Raw genomic sequence first — 20577 nt, 5'->3', positions numbered from 1 at the left:
ACAAAACTCTTCCTAAAAGACTTTCTAGAATTAGGGACGTAAATTGGTCATATTTGGAATCAAACTGGATTTGTTTTCTAATCAAAACAAACTCCTAAAACATTACCTAAGATAGTAAAAAACTGATAAAAACACTGATATCTCTCAATCCGGAGAGAATTTGGCGAAACGAACAGCGGAAAAGCAAACAATGGTGGGTTCGGATGACTCCGTCTCGAAAAAATATGCGATTTTCATATGTAATTCGTCCAAGTCCGACTTACGATTTGAGAGATATGACCCGTTCTTCGTGGCAAGTTATTTTGCTCAACCAGGTCCGCGTTTGGGCTTGTGTCTGTCCCGCTTCTCCATATATGTCCGCCGTGCCTTCTACATCATTACCGAATCACATTTGTTAGATAAATTCTATCTAATTCTGTCTTATATATGGATGCTCGTCTACTTATCCGAACGCAGTTTTAGTTTGTTTAGTAGGTAAAAATAGGATTACCTGGAAAGTATGTAATTCCAATAACAGATCAGATGGGTTGGAATGGTAGCATAGTCAGCACCGGAAAATTAACTTTTTAAAAATAGTTATTCCGGAGCAGATGATGAATGATGAATCTCATGGGTACATTCACCTACATAATGAATGCTAACGTCTCTATTGACGGCTAAATTATCGTATTGGTATATCTAGTTACATCTACCAGGTTTCTTGCGGCTATGACAAACAGTGACAATAAATAATAAAAGTCGGCCGGAATCAATTATTCGGTAGGGGGAGGTCTCGTACTGATATCTTATTTACTGGCGGATACAGGCTTTGATCACTGATTTTGAAGTTTCTGAAGGGCACAGGCTCGGTGTGTCTTTGGTTGGGGGCAAATGTCATGCAGGCAGATGCCCTTATGAATTTTTTTTTTGGAAAATGCTAAAGCCAGTTTAGAAGTTCTTGTTGCCGATCTTCGATCAGTTTTTGAGGGACCAAGTAACCATAACTCAGGTACATTCACCTACATATCTTTCACTTGTAAACGTATTTTCCTTCATCGAAGGTGTTGTTTTCAAAAGTATACCGATCAGAATATTATAGTAGGATAGGACCTCAAACTTATAAACCCAGACTTATATCATTTACTAGTTAGATTACACGTGCAATGCATGTGGTCGAATATCATGGTTATTTAAATTAATAAAAATAGATTAAAAATAAAATAGAAAATAAAGTTTTTTATGGGATTGATTATCAACATAATAATCTCTCTTTCAAATAAAATATTATCATTGTTTCCTTCAATCCAAACTATCGCTACGTGATGTGAGTTATAGACACATTGATCTACTACAATATCTTTGTTTATTAGTATCTTGAAGTCTTTAAAAGATGGGTGATCATTCAATTCGTATAAGAATTTTGCATATGAATTTACTTATAATATGTTCATTAAACTTTTAGTTGTGGTTTGACTCATATTCACATTAACTTTTAGTTGTGGTTTCACTCATGTTCATTAAAATTGTATTATCCTGTAGCTAAAGAAATAAATATAATTTAAAAGTAATAATTTAAATTATTAAGTGTCAAATATTCGTTCATGCAAGAAAGTAAAGTAGTCTATGGTTTATATACTTATATAGTCAATCGATTAAACATATTAAAATTATAATGACCACGGTTTAAATTATATGGTGGGTTCATATTAAATATAATTTATAAAAAATAGTACATTAAAGTCAAAAACCTTTTAACTAACATATTGACTGTTTAAAAATTTATGTATGTATAAACTATAGTGCCTAAGAATAGTGATGTGCACACTTAACTATAGCTTGATACATCTTAAGAACGATTTACTTTTCAATATCATCATTAATTGATGTATTTATGCATTACACTAAAAACACAATGAAAATTTAGAAAACTACAAATGAAATACCCTCAAAAGTTTTTAAAATTGTAAAAACAAACACCTTAAACTTTTATAATTAACAAATACACAAAACTATTAAAAATTACATTAAAATTCAAGAAACTACAAAAAATCATTGAAAATTTTCAAACTTTAGAGGGGTAATTTGCAATGTACTAAACTTTAAGATTGTTTTTTGTAAATTTCAAATCTAATAGATTTTTAATTAGTTATGTTCTTTCTAAAAAAGTTATGAGTAATATTGACCATGAAAAGTTTTTCCTAAACCTATACTTTTAAAGGGATTATGATATTTTTATGTAATTTTTTTCTCTTTTCTAAGGTTGCTAATAATTTTGTATGTTCATTTTAGTGTCTATAGGTTAGAAATTCTCATGTTATAAATTATGAATATTAGTGTTTTTTTATAATTTTTAAACTTATAGGTCTGTTCTATAGATTGTAAATTGTTTATAGACTATTTATAATTCCTATAGTTTCAATTTACTAATGAGTTTGAAATTCTCAGAGTGTTTTTTGTAAAATTTGAATTTTGAGTGTTTTTTTGTAATTTTTGAAACTTTAAGGGTATTTTCTATAAATTATAAATTATGCAGGGGATATTTATAACTCCTATATTTTTAATGTACTGTTAGGTTAGAAATTATGAGAATTTTTATAAATTTTACAATCTTGAGACTTTTATCTTACAATTTGTAAAAAGTTTAGAGTTTTATAAATTTTTAGAGTTTTATCTTGAGGGTATTTTTCTACAAGGTCAAAAAACTTTTAGGTGCTCGCTAGCATATATTTTTTTGATTTCTCTACAATTTGAAATAAGTAAAAGATTTGAATTATATCAAACATATCACCTTTATCCAATAACATGTTAAGTCTCATTATGGATAGGATAAATTATTTAATTATAAATTCAAAAAAGATAGAAAAATTAGAATAGAATAGGATAACAATATAATATTAAAAAAAATTAAGGGTAATATTGACCATGGAAAGATTTTCTCCAACTCGTACTTTTAAAAAGAGTATGATATGATATGATGATTAAACTATTATCGAGCTCTATTTACTTATTTTCCAAGAATAGACTTCGGAAAATGATAATCTTTCTATTTGCAGGATTAGGGAAGTAGCTAGTGTAAAAGTTAAACATTGGAGAAAACTAACCATGAGGATCACTGCACAAATGCCTAATTCTCCTTGTACTGTAATAGTCTAATGGTAACTATTTTTTTATCCGCCATTAATCCAGCGAACAAGGATTACTATATAGTTTTTCTTAAAATGGAGCATCTGTGTCAAACTTTTCCCCTTGTACTATATAGTTTTTTTGTCCGCCATTAATCCAGCGAACAAGGATTACCATGAGGATTACTGCACAAATGCCTAATTCTCCTTGTACTGTAATTAAACTAAAACATTTTTGCTAATTGAGCAGTTTTCGTCTACATTTGTACATGACTTCTATTATTCTTGTATATATAGGCAACAATTATTGCTCGGGTTTATAACTGGGATGTTCATCAACGAAGAAGCAAGCAAGTTGCAAACTGAACTTGGTGTTTCTTTGGTGCATCTTCAGCTTGTAGAATTTTATGTATTTCTGGGCCTTGTCGATATAATTCCTTAATATATGCTTTTATGGTTAACAATGTCAAAGGATATTTGATGTTTCTCCTTGTCGAGATGTAACATGCTGCTGTTTCTGAGAATTTGTTTATGGTTACTAAAATTTCTATATTTGATGTTTCAATTTTTCTGAAACGGACACGGTGGGTTATTTTGTTCTTTTTTGAGTGTTTTTCTTCTAGTTATTTGAGAAGTGCATCCAAGATTAATTATTGCCATTAGTTTATCTTCTGTTCTGACCATCGACAACGAATAACTTTTGTTGTTCGCCATGGCATTGTTCTTTTATCGACATTTTAATATAGGAGCTGGTTGGTTTATGGATGTTTTCTATAACAATGTCGAATGTTTTGTGAAAAAAAAAAAAAAATTCCTCTTTTGATCTCCAAAAGAAAACTAGTGTCTCTAGAGATTACGAATGCGAGTGCAAATAAATGTGAGTCCACTGTTACTTTCATTGTTTGAGGTAGGTATTTGCATCTATACAAAAGTTTGATCGGAGGTAGGGCTATAGTATGATATATTTTCCCTGATACCTGTTAAATTATTAAAAAAAAATAAAAGATTATAAATCTATCTACCCTTTAAAAGAGCCGGTTCTTGAAAAACTTTTCCATCCCCAAATTAACCTTTACCTCTTTTAAATATACCCAATTTATCCCGTCTAAGCGGAATCTGCCTGCCTCTCTGCCGAAGCCGAAGAGATCTTCGGTTTACCTAAGCGCCTCCGCTGAAGCCGAAGAGTTCATCGCTTACTGTTATCGCCGTCCCGCGAACTTCCAATCATCAATTTGCCAAGATGACTATTAATGCCCAAATGATCAACTCGACGCCTCGGAATTCATCTACACATTTTTCAGAATTTTGGCATTCAGAAAGGTGTGCAATCTTCGTCTTCATTCCTCTATACTAAACCCTAGATCTAAGATTTAGTTATGCTTAATTCACCCTATCGCCTTTCAGATCTTCATCCCTCTCATTTTGTTCTAATAATTTTGACCTAATTCTCAATTTTCTACAGATTCAAGCGACAAACCTTCAGCAGCTGTATCTGTTCTAATAATTTTGACCTAATTCTCAATTTTCTACAGATTCAAGCGACAAACCTTCAGCAGCTGTATCTTGACTATAAAGTAAGTTTATTTTAATTGAGTTCTTTTATTTTTAAGTTTTTGATTTCGCCTGTAATTTTTTTTTTAATTTTTTTTATATGATTCTGATTTGGTTCAGAATCACAAAGGACAACGAACCATTGGCTGATTGGAGATTATGCAACCATAGATTTTATTTAGATTGCGAACTTACCTCGAATCTCTGTTCTTATGCTGATGTAGTTTTATTTGAAATTATGAAGTAAGACCAGATAATATTTAATAGATTGCCAAACCAGTATGTGTGAAGTATTTACGAAGATGTCAGATGCATGGGAGAAATTTTCAATTTAGAATAAATTGCGGACTCATTTGATAACTGTCAGTCATGCATTATAAACCTCAGCTCATATCCTCGATGCTCCAAGAGTGATATGATGATATTATACTATTTTTGATTAATCAAACTTTCTAATTATAGTAACTGCTTAGGGGGTGAGTTGATAAACTCTAACTCACATCATGATATGGGTGGAACTAAACGTTTGACATCATCTGTACATTTTTCTTGGATTATTATGGTGTATAGCCCTTAAAAACCAATATATAAGATGTTTTCCATCTTCGACGCATTCTTCACTGAAGACAAATCTGATTAACTGGGCCTGACATGACACTTCAATATAAGAAGAGAGAGGAGGCAAAGTTGTCACATATTATTTTTTTTCATCAGAATTTTGATGATAAACAACTAAAACAATGGCAGAAGTGACTTTTTTTGTTTTGTTATGCTTTTGTTTTTGTTTTTGTTTTTTCCCCTTTGGGGTCGGCGGTGTGATCAATCTTGGATACAAATACTCAGTTGGCATTATTAGAGAAGTTGCAATACTTAGTTGAAGAATAAGCGCTTGAAGAATGAAGACCCCATTTAAGGTGTTTGCGGAGTGTATTGTTATGGGATATGTGTGATAAAAGTGCACTTGACATGAGTCACATGATGTGGTGGTGGAATATAGGAAGGGTTTTTGTTTGTGGAAAAGTCAGCGAAGAACCTAACCGCCTCACTTCCTTTGCATTATTTGTTGGGATTTTGTGGGTGTCTTGAGACGTAGAGTTCTTGTGGATGCTTGAGCGGAGTACTTGATCATGAACTACCATCCTTTCATTCTAATCCAGGAAAAGCATATTTGCAGCAACAAGCATGAACTAAATAGACACGCTCCAAAAGGAAAGAACCACCGGATAAATTGCATATATGAAACATCGCCAAACATTTTCTAATTCATAATGAACAACTTCTGAGAGGAGAGAACAACCAAAAACAATGAGTATAAACATGACGCTTTCTTCTATTTCTACCTTTTGATTGACGACAAACACAGGCACTCAAACATAGAGAAGTAAAATGCATGTATGTGATAGTTTGTTGTTAAGCAGGACCTGTCTGTGCGTAAGACCTTTCTTCATGTTTCATTTGAAACACCTATCAAGGTGTGTGTATTGACGGCAGCATAATGATGTTTTATTTGTTTTGCAATTAACTACTTTATTAAAGGTGAAATTATGTAGTTTATTAAACTGCATGCAAGTTTTTCTTAAAAAAATTTGTCTTTTTTTGCTATTATCTTTGTTCTTTTTGGTGTATAATAACTAATGCTTTTATGTACATGCTTTAGGTCCAAAAGGACCGTGACATTAATTCCTTTGTAAGTCAGCAACCAAAATAAGCTTTAGTTTATTAATAGCTCCTAAATTTAGAAACTTAAGCACATAACAACTAATGCTTTAACGCTTTAGTTTATTAATAGCTCCTAAATTTAGAAACTTAAGCACATAACAACTAATGCTTTAATGTATTGTCTGACAATTTGTTAAAACATTATGTATAAAGAAACTTAAGCACATAACAACTAATGCTTTAATGTATTGTCTGACAATTTGTTAAAACATTATGTATAAATTTATCTGTTAGAAAAATATTTTGCCTAGGTCGTTTGTTTAATTTATTTTGAACTCCGTACATATTATCCAAAACCGCACGAGTTATGGCATGTAGCATTTCATTTTCCCTGTCAAACAATATTGTTTTCCTTTTCTTCATCTATTGCTTACATTTTCCTTTAAGTTTCTATTTAGGTATTTTTCATCATTTCTTCACATTTTGAAATAATTAATCTCATCTCAATCCTTCAGTAACTATGTTTTGAAAAACTTCAAAGCCAACATTTCTGCAAACTTCGTGCAATTTAACCTTATATGCAATGCTTGAACATGTTAGTTAATTAGTCAAACAAATCTATTATTATCAAAGACAGAATAAGTGCTTGTCTGGTTCCTTGTCGGCTATGAAATGCACCAAGTACATCCCTGTATATCTTATAAGAGAATATGTTTTTGTGACTTAACTTCTTTCTGTTGAATTGGATTCTAAACGATCATGTGCTCCCATTTCTTCAATTATACTGAGCCATTATATCTATTGTTGTGAAGTAGCTTAATTTCTATAGTGAGCCATTATGTGCTACCATTATTTCTGTTTTTTCTACAAATTCTGTTATTATTTTTTTTCAAATCGAAATGGGTTAGAGATTCATCTCCCATCATTTGGTTCGGGATTGCATTAAGATCTCTGAAATTACAAATCGAAATGGGTTAGAGATTCATCTCCCATCATTTGGTTCGGGATTGCATTAAGATCTCTGAAATTATGAGAAGACTCATGAACTTCCTGAGTTTCAGTTTGAACAGTGACAGCAATTTCCTGTTCATGATTTACATTTTGATCATCGTGTGCATTTCCAGCATTAGAAGCATCAGGTTCTTCAGATCTTTCCTGCACATCAGTGGATTGTTTCTTTCCATTTCCTTCAAGCTTCCGCACCTGATCCCTAGCGTTGGGAGCTCTTGTTAGATTCTCAAGACCCTTCAGTATCAGATTTCACAACATTCGGGGAATCTGGGTGATCCAAATCAATCACTCAAAGGATGCTGGAAAGCGATTGTACAATGCCACCGTCAATCGTTGTTTTAGCAATATCAGGTGAGCAGCCAAGACCAGGTACAGTACTGGAAGCATTTTTTTTAACATTGGAAGAGCTGACTCTGTGCTGGAGTTTTTCTTGCATGTGGATTGCATCGAGAGTGAAGAACAGAAATTTATGCTTAATTTGTTGTCTATCACGATTCAGAAGGTTTGCAAGAGTTTGAGAGTTGTAACTGACAAGGAGCTCGAAAGTCAGGCTATGTTAACTGATTCGGTTGCAACTTCTTCTATACCTTTGGAATTTAGCAAGGAGATCAAATAATTCAGTGTTGCTACTAACTGGGACGCATCAGAGACTGGACATTTACAAAGAACTGATGATCAAAAGGATTCTTTTTGTGGTGATCCTTGGTTTCCAAAATCCGGAAAGACAACTGAAAAGAGGCATGCAAAGTCGGAAAAAACTATCAGCTTGCAAGTTCTTCGGCAATATATTTCTGGTAGCCTGAAGGATGCTGCAAAAAGCCTTGGAGGTAAGCCTTTTCTCTTCATAAGATGTGAAATTTTGTAAACCATCCTTCTTATAAAGCATATATAATCTTGAATTTTACATTGTTTTCAAGAGTATATAATCTATCTATAAAATTGGAAAATATACTTATCACCATGAAACAAATTACTAACTGAACCATCTTCTGTGTCATATATGACGACATGCACTTAATATCAAAACTAATATGTGTTGCTTGGATCATTCTACTACTTGGCATGCGGACTTTATGGTGGAGAATGTAAAGTAAGTACACATTCAAACCATTCCAATTGGTAAAACATAAGAAAATTAAAACCAAAAGTTCTACCACTTGTCCAAGGACTCAGGTAACTTATGTTGTCATAAACTTCTTTTAACATAACAAGTCACGGAAAGAGAAGGGGAAAAATTATATTACTAATGGTTCATTTATTTATCTTTTCATTTCTTTGTTCCAATTTGTTGAAATTATTATTAATTGAGTTTTTGCTAACTAAATTCTCTTGTATCTTGCAGCATTGGACAAAATTAATCTTATTCATTCTATGTCTATAAAGGATCTGAAGATTCTAATAATCTGTGGCAGAGGACACATCGAATCTTCAACACCTAGCATGTATGTTGATTTCACTATGCTATAGAGATCAATACTAGAACCATGAGGTGCTCCTGGCCGAACATGAGGACTACTTATCTCTGCAATCAACTCATTCACAAATAATATTAATGGGTTCATACAACTTTAACAATCCTTATATCAAGCAATTGGACAAATATGTATGCACTATCACTGACATGTTATTGATTTTGTAATACGACATAAGAGATGAAACAAAGTAGTGTTTGAAAACCAAGAGAGCTAGCATGTTAAGTTGTAGTTGAGACATTGTTATGGTTCATTCGTTGCTATTAGATAAATTATCATGTTCTGTGATCTAAGTGAAATAAGATTGCAAAAAATTGTTTCATTGGTGGTGATGCCTACATTTATAGTATCATTGCTTTTAGCCTATGATAAGTCAACTTTAGTAGATCTATGCGACATCTAAATTTCATTATAAAAAGAAACTTATTAGAGCGCAATATGAGAGAACTCTACATGAAATATAAATTAAAGCTGATCCATATCTGTAAAGATAAACCTAATTCTTTTTAGTTATAGTATCATGGTTTTCCTCCTTTGGTTTCATTTGCAATTGATTTTATCAATGATAGAGCTATTATTATCAAACAATTAATAAATAAATATAATTTCACTATTCAATCCTTTTGAATTTTTAAATTCTATCTATATGGTTAATACATGATTTAAAATTAAATAAATCTTAATGAAATGAATCAATAATAAAATATTAAATTAAAAATTTACCACGATGCAACCATACTAGTAAATCATACTCCTTTTAAAAGCACGAGTTAAGGAAAAACTTTAATAGTCAATATTACCCTTCGCTATTTTGGATATTTCATTTAAATCTTAATCTTTTTAAATTTTAATCATATCTTATCTAATTCCACGTAAACTATCTATAGCTCAACAATTAAAAAAAGTTATTTTAAATATTTTATTTAAATCTTAATCTATCCAAATACGAATTATATCTTATATTAACTCCATATTAACTACCTATAACTTAAAATTAAAAAAAAAAGATACAGAAATTATACATGGATAACATATTATAATGCATAAAGTATTACAAAAAACCCAGAAGTTTCAAAAATTGCATTTAATATCCTTAAAAGTTTAAAATTACACAAAACACCTTGACTTTTTAAAACTTATAAACAAACAAGAAATCTAATAATTTAAAATTTTTAATTAACACCCTCAATATTTTAGAAATTACAGCAACAACTCAAAAGTTTAAATTATAAAAAACACCCTAAAATTCAGAGATTTCAAAACTTAACAACAACATAGATGAATTCTAAGAATTACCATTAAGCACTTAAAATTTTAAAATTTGTAAAAAATAACCTTAAAGTTATAAAAATCACAAAAACTCTCCCAAAAGTAAAAAAATTACAAAAAAAATCCTGAAATTTTAAAACTTATAACCTGTACACATCAAATTTAGAAATTATCAGTAGATCATTGAAATTTTAATTTTTTTAAAAACAACCCAAATTTTTAGTAATTGTAAAAATACCTTCAAATTTTCACAATTACAAGAAATATTCTAACATTTGAAAACTTACCACCAATACATGAAATATGAATTATAAGCACCCAATTTATAAGTAAAAGTTTTCATAAAATACTACCAAAGTTTAAAACTTACAAAACACACTCTCAAAAGTTTAAAATCACAAAAAAGCTGAAATTTTGGCAAAGAAAAGAGAAAATGTTTGATATTATAACATTAAGTTATATAAATTTAACTTTCAATTTAAAATTTATCATCTCTTTTCAACATCTAAAAATAGTCTAAGTTAATGCTGGTAAAAAATAGCAATTACCATAGATTAAAACTATCCAATTTAAGAATAAGAATTTAAAAATATATGATAGATTAAAAATTAACATTATTGTATAAATTCAAGGAACTGCATATAATTTTAATAATAATATCCATTGCTAGAAGAAAAATTAATAAAATACTATAATATAATAGGTTAGTATTAACTTATTGTAATGTATAAACATTTATTTAATAAAATACTATAATATAATAGGTTAGTATTAACTTATTGTAATGTATAAACATTTATATCTAATGTTGATAATATTTATAGGGTAAAAAATAAACATTTATATCTAATGTTGATAATATTTATAGGGTAAAAAAATACAATGAGATATGTATGGAGAAACTATCAGAAAGTTAAGAGATATCATTTAAAAGAACTAAGTTGTTTCCATTTCAAATAGAGAAGTGAAGGAAATAAACTCAAAATTCGGAAACATTTATAAATCACCTGAATTGACATTGATAAAAGGCAAATTTGACAAAGAAGCACTGACCGAGTTCCCCTTGAAGAACATATTAAACAATTTTGTCCTAATTAAAAAAAAGCATTCTTCATAAAAGATACAACAAAAATTAGTAAGTATTTAAAAATTTTCATACTTTATTCTTAAAATACTAAAGGAATCATAAACTTAATATAAAATTATATATAAATAATCTTGTAGTAGAAACTAAAGTGAAACCATTGATCAACTATATTGCGAGTATAATAAGCTAGATAAGATGAGGAAAATCACTATAATTGACAAAAAGTATGTACATGATACTTAGTTATCATAGCGTAAGTAAAAAATAGTTGAAATTGATATTTTTCTTTTTTCTATATAGTGTCACAACTCTACAAGTAACATTATTTGGGGATATGACTATCAACGAATGATCAATTTTTAGGGACACGATCAAAGATAAGCATGTAATAGTACTGTCAGGTTTCAAGATCTTTAAATATGAATGTAACATATTTTATAATTAAAATTCTTATTAAAGGTCATTAAACATAAAATACAACACAAATTTAATTTATTGAATATTTTATTGAATAGCTTAATTTTTTGAGGAAAAATCACGAATCTTTAGAAGGGATTTTCATGAACTCTTTTAATATTTTTATATGGTTATGTAGATGCATTTATCATATAAAAGTGTACTCGAGTTAGTATTAATTTTTATTTTATGATTTTTTCTAAAGTCTATCAATGATTAGCAACAAAATTTATATTTTTTAGTTTCATTATAGCCCACTTTTAATTAATCATCTTGGATTATTGGCTTTAATTATTCATCTTTCTTTTATAACACTATTTCTTCAAATGTTTTTTACTTTTACAATATTATACCTTCTCAAGTCAAGCTTGCTTTCATGTCGATCCAAATAACGTGTAAATTCAAATTAGCTTTAGATTAATTTTATTTCTTATCAATTCAATTATTAACGTGGAAATTTTAAATTTGGTATAACCCATCCAAACAAACATTAAAGAAAATAAATAATCAAAGTTTAAAGACATAAGTGAGCAAAAACAAGCAAAGTGAAACTAAGAAACAAATTTTAGTAAGCAAATAAATCAAAAATACTTAATCACAGTATTTAATCACGTGCATTACACGTGCATAAAACCTAGTAAATAAAACGTTCGAGATAATTTTCTCTCAAACTAAAATAAATTCGACCTGACCCAGTGTTTTCAAACAGTCGGGTTTGGGTGTAGAAGATCCCTGACCCGGAGTCGGATCACAGCCCCATATCACGTGCGCATCACGTGGCTAAATCACGAGTCACACTTAGAAAAGCGGAGCACCAGAACTCATGCGGCGAAGAACCAGAACCAACAAGCTAGGGCTTCCTTCAGTTCTCCCATCGAGGAGAGAGAAGGGGAGTGAGCATAAACCCTAATCCCCCTCAAACTCCATTAAGGTAACCGTCCTTCAAGTTTTTTAATGCTTTCATCTCATTCTCCTTGTTATTTCTTCTCTTTTAATTGATAAATTAGTGAAAAAACGCTTTTTTTTGTTTTGCGCCAATTCTCGCACAGAAATATCTTGTTAGATTTGAATCCAATGGAGGCGATTTACCTCGTAGCATTGTTTGTTTCGTAAGCCCTTTTGTGGGTGCTTGCCAAATAGAATGTTTCTATATCCTCATCAAGTATTATGATGTGGTATATATTGAGTTTTGCACATCTTTTTTCGAATAAAAGATGAGTTCTTTTGTCTTTTATGTGTTCCATTGCCACTTCTTGAGGTTTATGTAACTGTTAATTTGTGCAAATTGATAATTACATAGTGCAGATCGCTGAAAATGCATTCTTTTGCAACTTCCTAGAGTTCTAACTTGTGAATGCACTGTGTGTAGAGGAGGAAAGCATTAAGTTGGAGCTTTCTGCATTTCTTGATACTTGAAGAAGGGCGTTTTGGGCTTTGGATTCATCAAACTAGGGTTGAATTATTAGTTTCGGGGGGCATAATGAGAATCTATAAAGTCAAAATAACATCCCTGTTATGAAACAAAAGTTTTTCCTTGTTGGCTTATGGGGATCCTGGATAAGACTTATTATAAGTGTGTGATTTGGAAGTTGAGGTTGTTTGTTGTTCTTTAGGTATGACAATGTGTGTATCGGTTGGGGTCTTTTTGTTTAATTGACAAATTTCTTGTCTGTAGTATCGAAGAAATTTTATTAGTTTTGAAGTGAGTGGTTTTGATGTTTATTAACTACGTCTTGTTATATGAATGCATTTGAAGGACATAACAAGTCATTATTAAGTTGGTAAAAAATTTGGTAATTTTTAGCTATTGTGATTCATTTGAAGGACTTAACTAGGCATTGTTAAGTTGGTAATATATTTGGTGATTTTTAGTTATTAGGATAAGAAATCAGTGCATCTGTAGTAAATTAGAGGTTGCTCCTATTTTGAGGATAAAATGAGAGAGAATCGACTATGGTGGTTCAGTCATGTACAACGGAGACCTCTAAATACACTGGTTAGGACAAATGATAATATTATAATTAATGGGCAAAGAGATCTAGGGGTAGACCTAAGAGAACTTGGTGAGAAATAATTAAGAAGGATATGATTATGATTAGTTTAACGGAGGAGATGGCAAAAAATCGAACAGAATGGAAGCATAAGATTCATGTTGCTGAACCCAAACATTTGGGAGCTTTGTCGTTGTCGTTGTCGTCATTGTTGTTGTTGTTGTAGGATTCATTTGAAGGGCATAACAAGGCATTGTTAAGTTGGCCAAAGATTGGTGTTTTAAAGCTCTCTTATATGAGAGAAAATTTTAATCTGTACAGAAATGGCCAGCTGCCCTTTTCTTTCTATTTGTCTTCTTTGTAATTTATTACCTGATACCCTCATTATTTTTTATAAGAAATATAAAAGCTTCTATATGGGCTTCAGTATATACAATATAAATTCTTGTAGCTATGTCTCTGTTTCTTTTTTATTGAGATCAAATGTGGGTCTATGTTTGAGATTGATACAGGTGTAATCTCTTATAGATGGCAAGAGAACCAAGCCCAGAAATAGATGACGAGCTTTTCAATGAAGTTTATGGGAAGGAATATACTGGTCCACCTAGACCAACTGGAAATAATGGAAGTGGAACCATGAACATGGCCAATAAAAGACCACATGATGACCATTCTGCTGATGATGAGGAGCCTCCAGATCCTAATGCTGTTCCTACTGATTTTACTAGCAGAGAGGCCAGAGTTTGGGAGGCTAAAGCTAAAGCAACTGAAAGGAATTGGAAGAAGAGAAAAGAGGAAGAGATGATCTGCAAAATATGTGGGGAATCAGGTCATTTTACTCAGGTATGTAATTGTTAATTTCATATTTTAATCAATTTTTTCCCACAGAATTTAGTAATTTACTGTATGCCAAGCTGTGATTGGTTTTAAATTTCCATAGTCAAGCATCCCTGTTAAGGTTGTTTTGATGCTGAGACCTAAAATGGTATTCTATTTTGGCATTCTATGTATGTTGTATACGGACAAAATTTGGTGATATGTATTGCAGTATATACTTCATTTTTTTTATCCATCTTGCATCAAAGTTATATATTTCCTGACATCCTGCCGTAGCTGGTATACTTTCGAATATTTTCTGATTTGGTTGTTTATTTTAATCATATGTATATTTACTAGGAACATGGTATGTAAAGCAGTCTGTTGTGATATTTTTTTTCTGAGTTAATATGTTTAACATTTTTCTGAACCAAGGCAAGTACCTAGTCTACTTATTTTCCTCTTTGAGAAAATAGATTTGGTCTTCACCTATAGTTGAGGGAATTTTTTTATTTGGAAGCATGTTCTGATTCTGTTCTTTTGCTTGAACCGTGGCAGTCAGTTAAACAAAGATAACGAGTGATTGGTTCTTGTAAACTTCTACTTGTTTTTCGATACGGTGAACTAGAATGATACTTTTCTTGTTTGATGGTATTGTTGGTTTCCATGAAATCAGTGTTTTATAGTGAAGATATCTCAAGACCCAATGAAGTCCCTTTTTTTAACGCCTGTATGCCACTGGGTAACTTGTATCTCATGGCCTTAATTGTCTTAAGTCAAAGGGGAAAATTTTCTACTCCTATATAATTATAATTTTGACCTGGCATTCCAAATAGAGTTAAATGGACCAGGCGTGTCATAATGTTTGAGGAACTAGAGCAAATACTGGTGATAGCCATTGATACGACATGTTGAAGAAGGATGTTGCTGTTGTATCAAAGTTATTGGTTAACCCGGTTGACATTTAAGACATTGTTTAATGGGAAAGGGGATAAGGAACTTATGTTAACATGACATGACATCGAAACATATATTCTTCAAGTTTGTGGCCTGTCGCACGTGGTAACTTTGAAAGAGGGCCAAATCTACGCATTAATAGGAGCAACGTGATGAAAAGTTTCTTAGCTTTGAAACAGCTTGCTTAGCTGGATTCATTTGTTATGATGTTTGTTTATTATGTAGCTCTAGAAATATTCTTGTTATTGCTCCACAACCATTAGGAGGGATATCAGACTCTTTACACACATATCGAATTTATTTATGTATTTTAGTAAACTTATGTGCTCACTTCTATTTCAGGGTTGCCCATCCACTCTTGGGGCAAACCGCAAAGCTGCAGATTTTTTTGAGAGAGTACCTGCAAGAGACAAGAATGTGAGAGCCCTTTTCTCTGACAAAGTGATCAGTCAGATTGAGAAGGACGTTGGTTGCAAAATCAAAATGGATGAGAAGTTTCTATTTGTCAGTGGAAAAGACAGGCTAATCTTGTCTAAAGGTGTAGATGCTGTTCACAAACTTATTCAGGATGATAAAAATAAAAGCTCTACAAGTTCACACGGGGCAAGATCCAAATCCCCTGTTCGAAGTCCAGCAGATTCTCATTATAGGCGTTCTGAGTCCCAAAAGTCGAATCCTAGTCCAAGAAGCATGTCACGCTTCCAGAATAGGCCATTTAATCAAGAACGGATTATTGAAAATCGAGTACGTGATGATCTGCAAAAGCTGTCAAGGGATTCACCACGTGGTAGGCAAACTTTGCGGAATATTTCTTTTCTGAATGTTTGCAACTCTCATCTGAAGACTTTAGTTAGTGCATCTTCTGTATTTGTTTAATTTCATTTTACTTAATTTTTTGCAGGAAGAGGTAAGTGTCAGCTTTCTGTATTCAAAATTGAGGTAATTCTGTGTAATTCTGGACACAGAAGATCTTCCTCAATGCAGAAAATTTGTTGTTGAAAGTATCTTTAGACTTATGCAAGTCAAAAGGGCTTGAAGTGTTGTATATTCTGTCATCTTGCTTCTTAGTGTAGACTATTTAAAGATTTTTTATGTCAGAAAATCTGAGGTTTTGCTTATATCTTCTTCATGTCACAAAGCTTATGCTAGTGATGGACCAAGAGGACAATCAACCCACTCCAGATCACCTCCACGCACTAGTTTTCGACCAGATTCTTTTAGTTCAATTGATGGTCATAGTCATAACACTGCGGTGCAGAAAACTGATAGCTGGAATGTAGAGAGAGGTAGGACAGATTTTCATTCTGAAAAGGGGTTCAGTTTTCCTCCTAATCCACAAACTTTGGAAGAATTAGAAATGGAATTTAAGAGGGAAGCCATGGATATTGGAAGACTTCGTGACCAAGAGGAAGATGAAGAAAACTACAAGCATCGTGAGGTATGATTCCTGTGGATGCTAAATCTATCTGGCAGTTATTTTAAATATACCATTTCAGCTAGTTGTCAATCCTTTTAAGGAGAGATGTTTTATCCAATTATGTTCCCCTTTGCCATTGCATAAATTAGTTACTCTGCTTTTTTATCTTTTTAGATTTATGTTCTCTGTTATATCTTGTGTCTAACAGTACCATACACCTCTTAGCAATTTTAAATATACCATTTCAGCTAGTTGTCAATCCTTTTAAGGAGAGATGTTTTATCCTATTATGTTCCCCTTTGCCATTGCATAAATTAGTTACTCTGCTTTTTTATCTTTTTAGATTTATGTTCTCTGTTATATCTTGTGTCTAACAGTACCATACACCTCTTAGCAATTTTTTAGCAATTTTGTTCTTTCTTGGCATACCAAATATATTTCTTTCTTGTGAATATGATTATTTTCAGTTTATCTTGATAGATTTAGTGTTTGCTAGTTTATCATTTATTTGTTTTTTGTTCTGAATGTAACATCCTTGAATAGGCAGTAGTCTAGCATCCCAAGAATCCACTTCGAATTTATTACATAAAAGAATTCCAATTAGCTGAGAGCTTATCTCAGCTATTTTGATTGGAGTGCTTTGTTCTGTTTTGTTTATAATGGAAAATTTAACATAAAATAGTACAGGGTTTATCTGCTATTTCAATGGTTTCTTGATCTGCATGCAGTTGGAAATGCATTGCAATTCTAACGGCCGCCTAACTACACAAGCAAACAACCTGTAATATTGGTTATCAAGTTATTGGTTCATTGTGATCTTGTCACTAAGTTCAATGATGAAAATGCCATGTAACTGATTCGAATATGTAAATTCAGCTACTAATTTAGGAGCATCGTAGAGTTTTAGCTTTTACAAACTCACTACCCTTCTCTCGCTTAGTTGAAGCAGCTAGCATTGCTATTTTAGGGAGGATCACATGGTGTTACCCGTTTTTGAAACTCCCCTTGATTAAAAGTTGGATACATGTAATTGTGTATGAAAGCTCTTCACTTGGTTTATCTAAATATTGAACTAAGTGTTTTCTAGCAACTTGGCGGAAGATGTGTATATAATGTCTAGCTAGTTAGCTTAGTATTGCTTTTAATCTTTTTTTATTTTTTTTATTTTGCATGATTCTTCGTTTGATATTCACTTTGCACTCATCAAGTTACGCGTTGTGTTTTGTTAGAAGTGCTGTAATGAGCATGTTTTCTGTTTTACCTGATTCCAAATTTTATCCTATGGTGTTAGCATGTCCATATCAAGATTTAGATAACATCACATAGTTTCGTATTTCTAGTGCAAGTGACTGCAGAGAGGTGACCTTTCCTCTCAAGAGCTTTCAATATTTCCATGACTTTACCTATTTTCGTTCTACATTGTGTAACATGATTTTCTTTTAAATGCAGTATGTACGGGAGCTGAGAGAGAACTATATGAAGAAACTTGCTGTTATGAGAGGCATGCACTTGAAACAGTGGGAGGAATTTCTTCAGTTTGATATCCAAAGGCGACAGCAATCTCGCTTCAATGCATACAACCAACCTGCTTACCCAGAATTTAACCAGTCGTCCAGGGATCCTCAATACGGGGGAGCCAATTTACCAATGGATTCAAGGAACAGACACCCTTTTCCTAGTGAGGACTACCAGGCCTCGAGGCCCCATGATTTATATGGTGGTGATTTTCAGCGTCAAAGGCGTGATGATTTTGGGAATCAGAGGCATGATGATTTTGGGAGGGCCTATGGCAGATATTGACCTTAGGATGTATTTGAAGGTGAGTTTCCCATTTAGCTCTCCAAGTAGGAATCTCCAAATTCCTAAGGACTTCCTTCCACAGACTTGTTAGAATATGAAGTTACAATCCTCAATCCTCATCATAGCTGCAGAGTTTGGTGTAATGGAAGGGCCCTTCAATCAAGATTCAAATCTTACTAGCCACGCATTTAAAGCGGATTAAATCAAAACAGATAACAGTGCATGAGTCTAGGTTTCAATTAATTAAAGGCGCTCAAACTTTGGGGCATATGCTAGAATATAAAATTATATAATTCTCATCCCTTACCATAAATTTAGTGGATGGGTACCCTTCAAGAATCCTAAATGTTTTTTTTTTGCGTATGGAGGATAAACATTCCCATCAGAGATATTTTCTTCTTTGAGGATTGTAAATGAGCGTGGTAGAAAATATGTGCTCGGAAGCCTGAGATTCGTTGAATTGTTGGGTGTGTTGGCGATGCTAAACACTGAATGTAGAGTTAGTAAAGCCACTATATAATATTAGGATCTGATATTAGTGTTTATAGATTGATAAAAACCCCAAGTTATTATGATGAAAGAAATTCGTTGTTTTTTGTTTTTTCCCTTTTCTTTTCATTTTAAGCATCTGTTTCTCTATTATCTTCTCCTAATTTTAGGTGACATCTTTAGCAAGGAAATGAAACTTACGAAATCCTTTTCTGCCCCCTCTTAACAAATTTACACACCTTTATTTGTTGACCGTACAGTAATAATCTAGAACGGTCAAATAAATCCCTGCATGGGCTGATAAGTTATTAAGGTTTCAAATTCGCCCGACAAAGAGCAGAAGGCAAGAACAATTTCCGTAGGCATGAAAACTATGTTTCACTTATTTGATTTCTGAAATCGGCAACATTTCTGATTTAGAGTTGCATTTCGTCTTCCTACACTTAAGAAAAGTTACCCGAATTTTCAGGGGTGCGTATATCGTCGTCCCAGATAACCCTTCAAAGCTTTGATTCTCAGGTAAGTATTCATAACTATCTGGAGGTAAATCATATTCAGGGAATGTATGCGGTCGGTTAATGAAGATGTTGATCTGGTAAAGATTTTGCATATGTAGACGGTATTTGGACTCGGTGACACCCTCCTGGGTTTTGTTTGCAAGGTAGCTTCTTTGTAGTCGCTTGTATTTTGTCGTTCCCAAATGCAAAGTGGGTAAATCTCATAATTGCATGCTTGTTCCATTCTTCAAAAATTGGATGAATACTCAGAAAGTGGATATTATTGGTTGACTGTCGCTGTCAATAGATAAAATGTGTGCGTGCTTACTTTGTTTAGTTCTGCTACATCATCAAGTATTGAGTTGTATGGATGTGACGCAGGTGATAATCTAGTGCTATTTTTATTCCTGGGGTTATTAGGATTTTGATTGAGGATGCGTTACTGATAGCTTAGTTTTATATTATATCGGGTGTCGATATCTTTCTCTGATCCTATCAGCATCCTATCAGCATCAGCTTAAATTGGAAGACCTCTTTGTATTGTGATGTTCTCAAGAGAATCAAATTTGATTAGAGAGAGTATCACGCATGACATTAAATGCCCGCTAAATGAATGTCAACCGTTAGATTATTGGACTCGGAGCTCATGTAGAGACAGATCCGACGCTGGACATTCGTTTCACTAGATATTTTCTCATTTAATTAGGCGTATGTTTGTGTATTTCGGTTGTACGTGGGCACAAGATAAGATTTTCATCAAATCATAGATTTTCGACTCGTGCTTCTCTTAAAATTCGGTTTTGAATCTGGTACCGAGCATCAAATTGTAGAGAAAAGGAAGTATGCAATCAACAAAAACTATGTTATTGAATGTAAACTTTGGCTATTATATAGCCTAACAGAAAATGCTGAAATATTGCTTACGTTCTTAGCCACAAACAGCTATGTGAGACTTATTCAAAAGCAACTAAAACCCTACTGAATAGGACTTCTAAAACAAATTA

General features: G+C 32.3%; 1 protein-coding gene across 4 annotated transcripts; it reads left to right on the top strand.

The window, feature by feature from the left end:
* Positions 12414-19910, top strand: LOC109851429. Of its 4 annotated transcripts, none has more exons than XM_020421558.1 (7): positions 12414-12537; positions 14110-14440; positions 15713-16157; positions 16272-16277; positions 16510-16808; positions 18237-18606; positions 19546-19910. In XM_020421558.1, the coding sequence occupies exons 2-6, from the start codon at positions 14126-14128 to the stop codon at positions 18585-18587; spliced, it is 1416 nt and encodes a 471-aa protein (XP_020277147.1). In that variant the 5' UTR covers positions 12414-12537; positions 14110-14125; the 3' UTR covers positions 18588-18606; positions 19546-19910. The 4 variants fall into 4 exon arrangements, with proteins under 4 accessions (XP_020277147.1, XP_020277150.1, XP_020277148.1 ...); XM_020421559.1 differs by having other exon boundaries at positions 12423-12537; positions 14126-14440; XM_020421560.1 differs by having other exon boundaries at positions 12425-12537; positions 14100-14440.

The sequence above is a fragment of the Asparagus officinalis genome, chromosome 8, assembly GCF_001876935.1.
Source record: "Asparagus officinalis chromosome 8, Aspof.V1, whole genome shotgun sequence".
In the NCBI taxonomy this organism is placed as follows: domain Eukaryota; kingdom Viridiplantae; phylum Streptophyta; class Magnoliopsida; order Asparagales; family Asparagaceae; genus Asparagus; species Asparagus officinalis.
The sequence above is the reverse complement of the archived record's forward strand: the minus strand, read 5'-3'. Positions and strand labels throughout refer to the sequence as shown.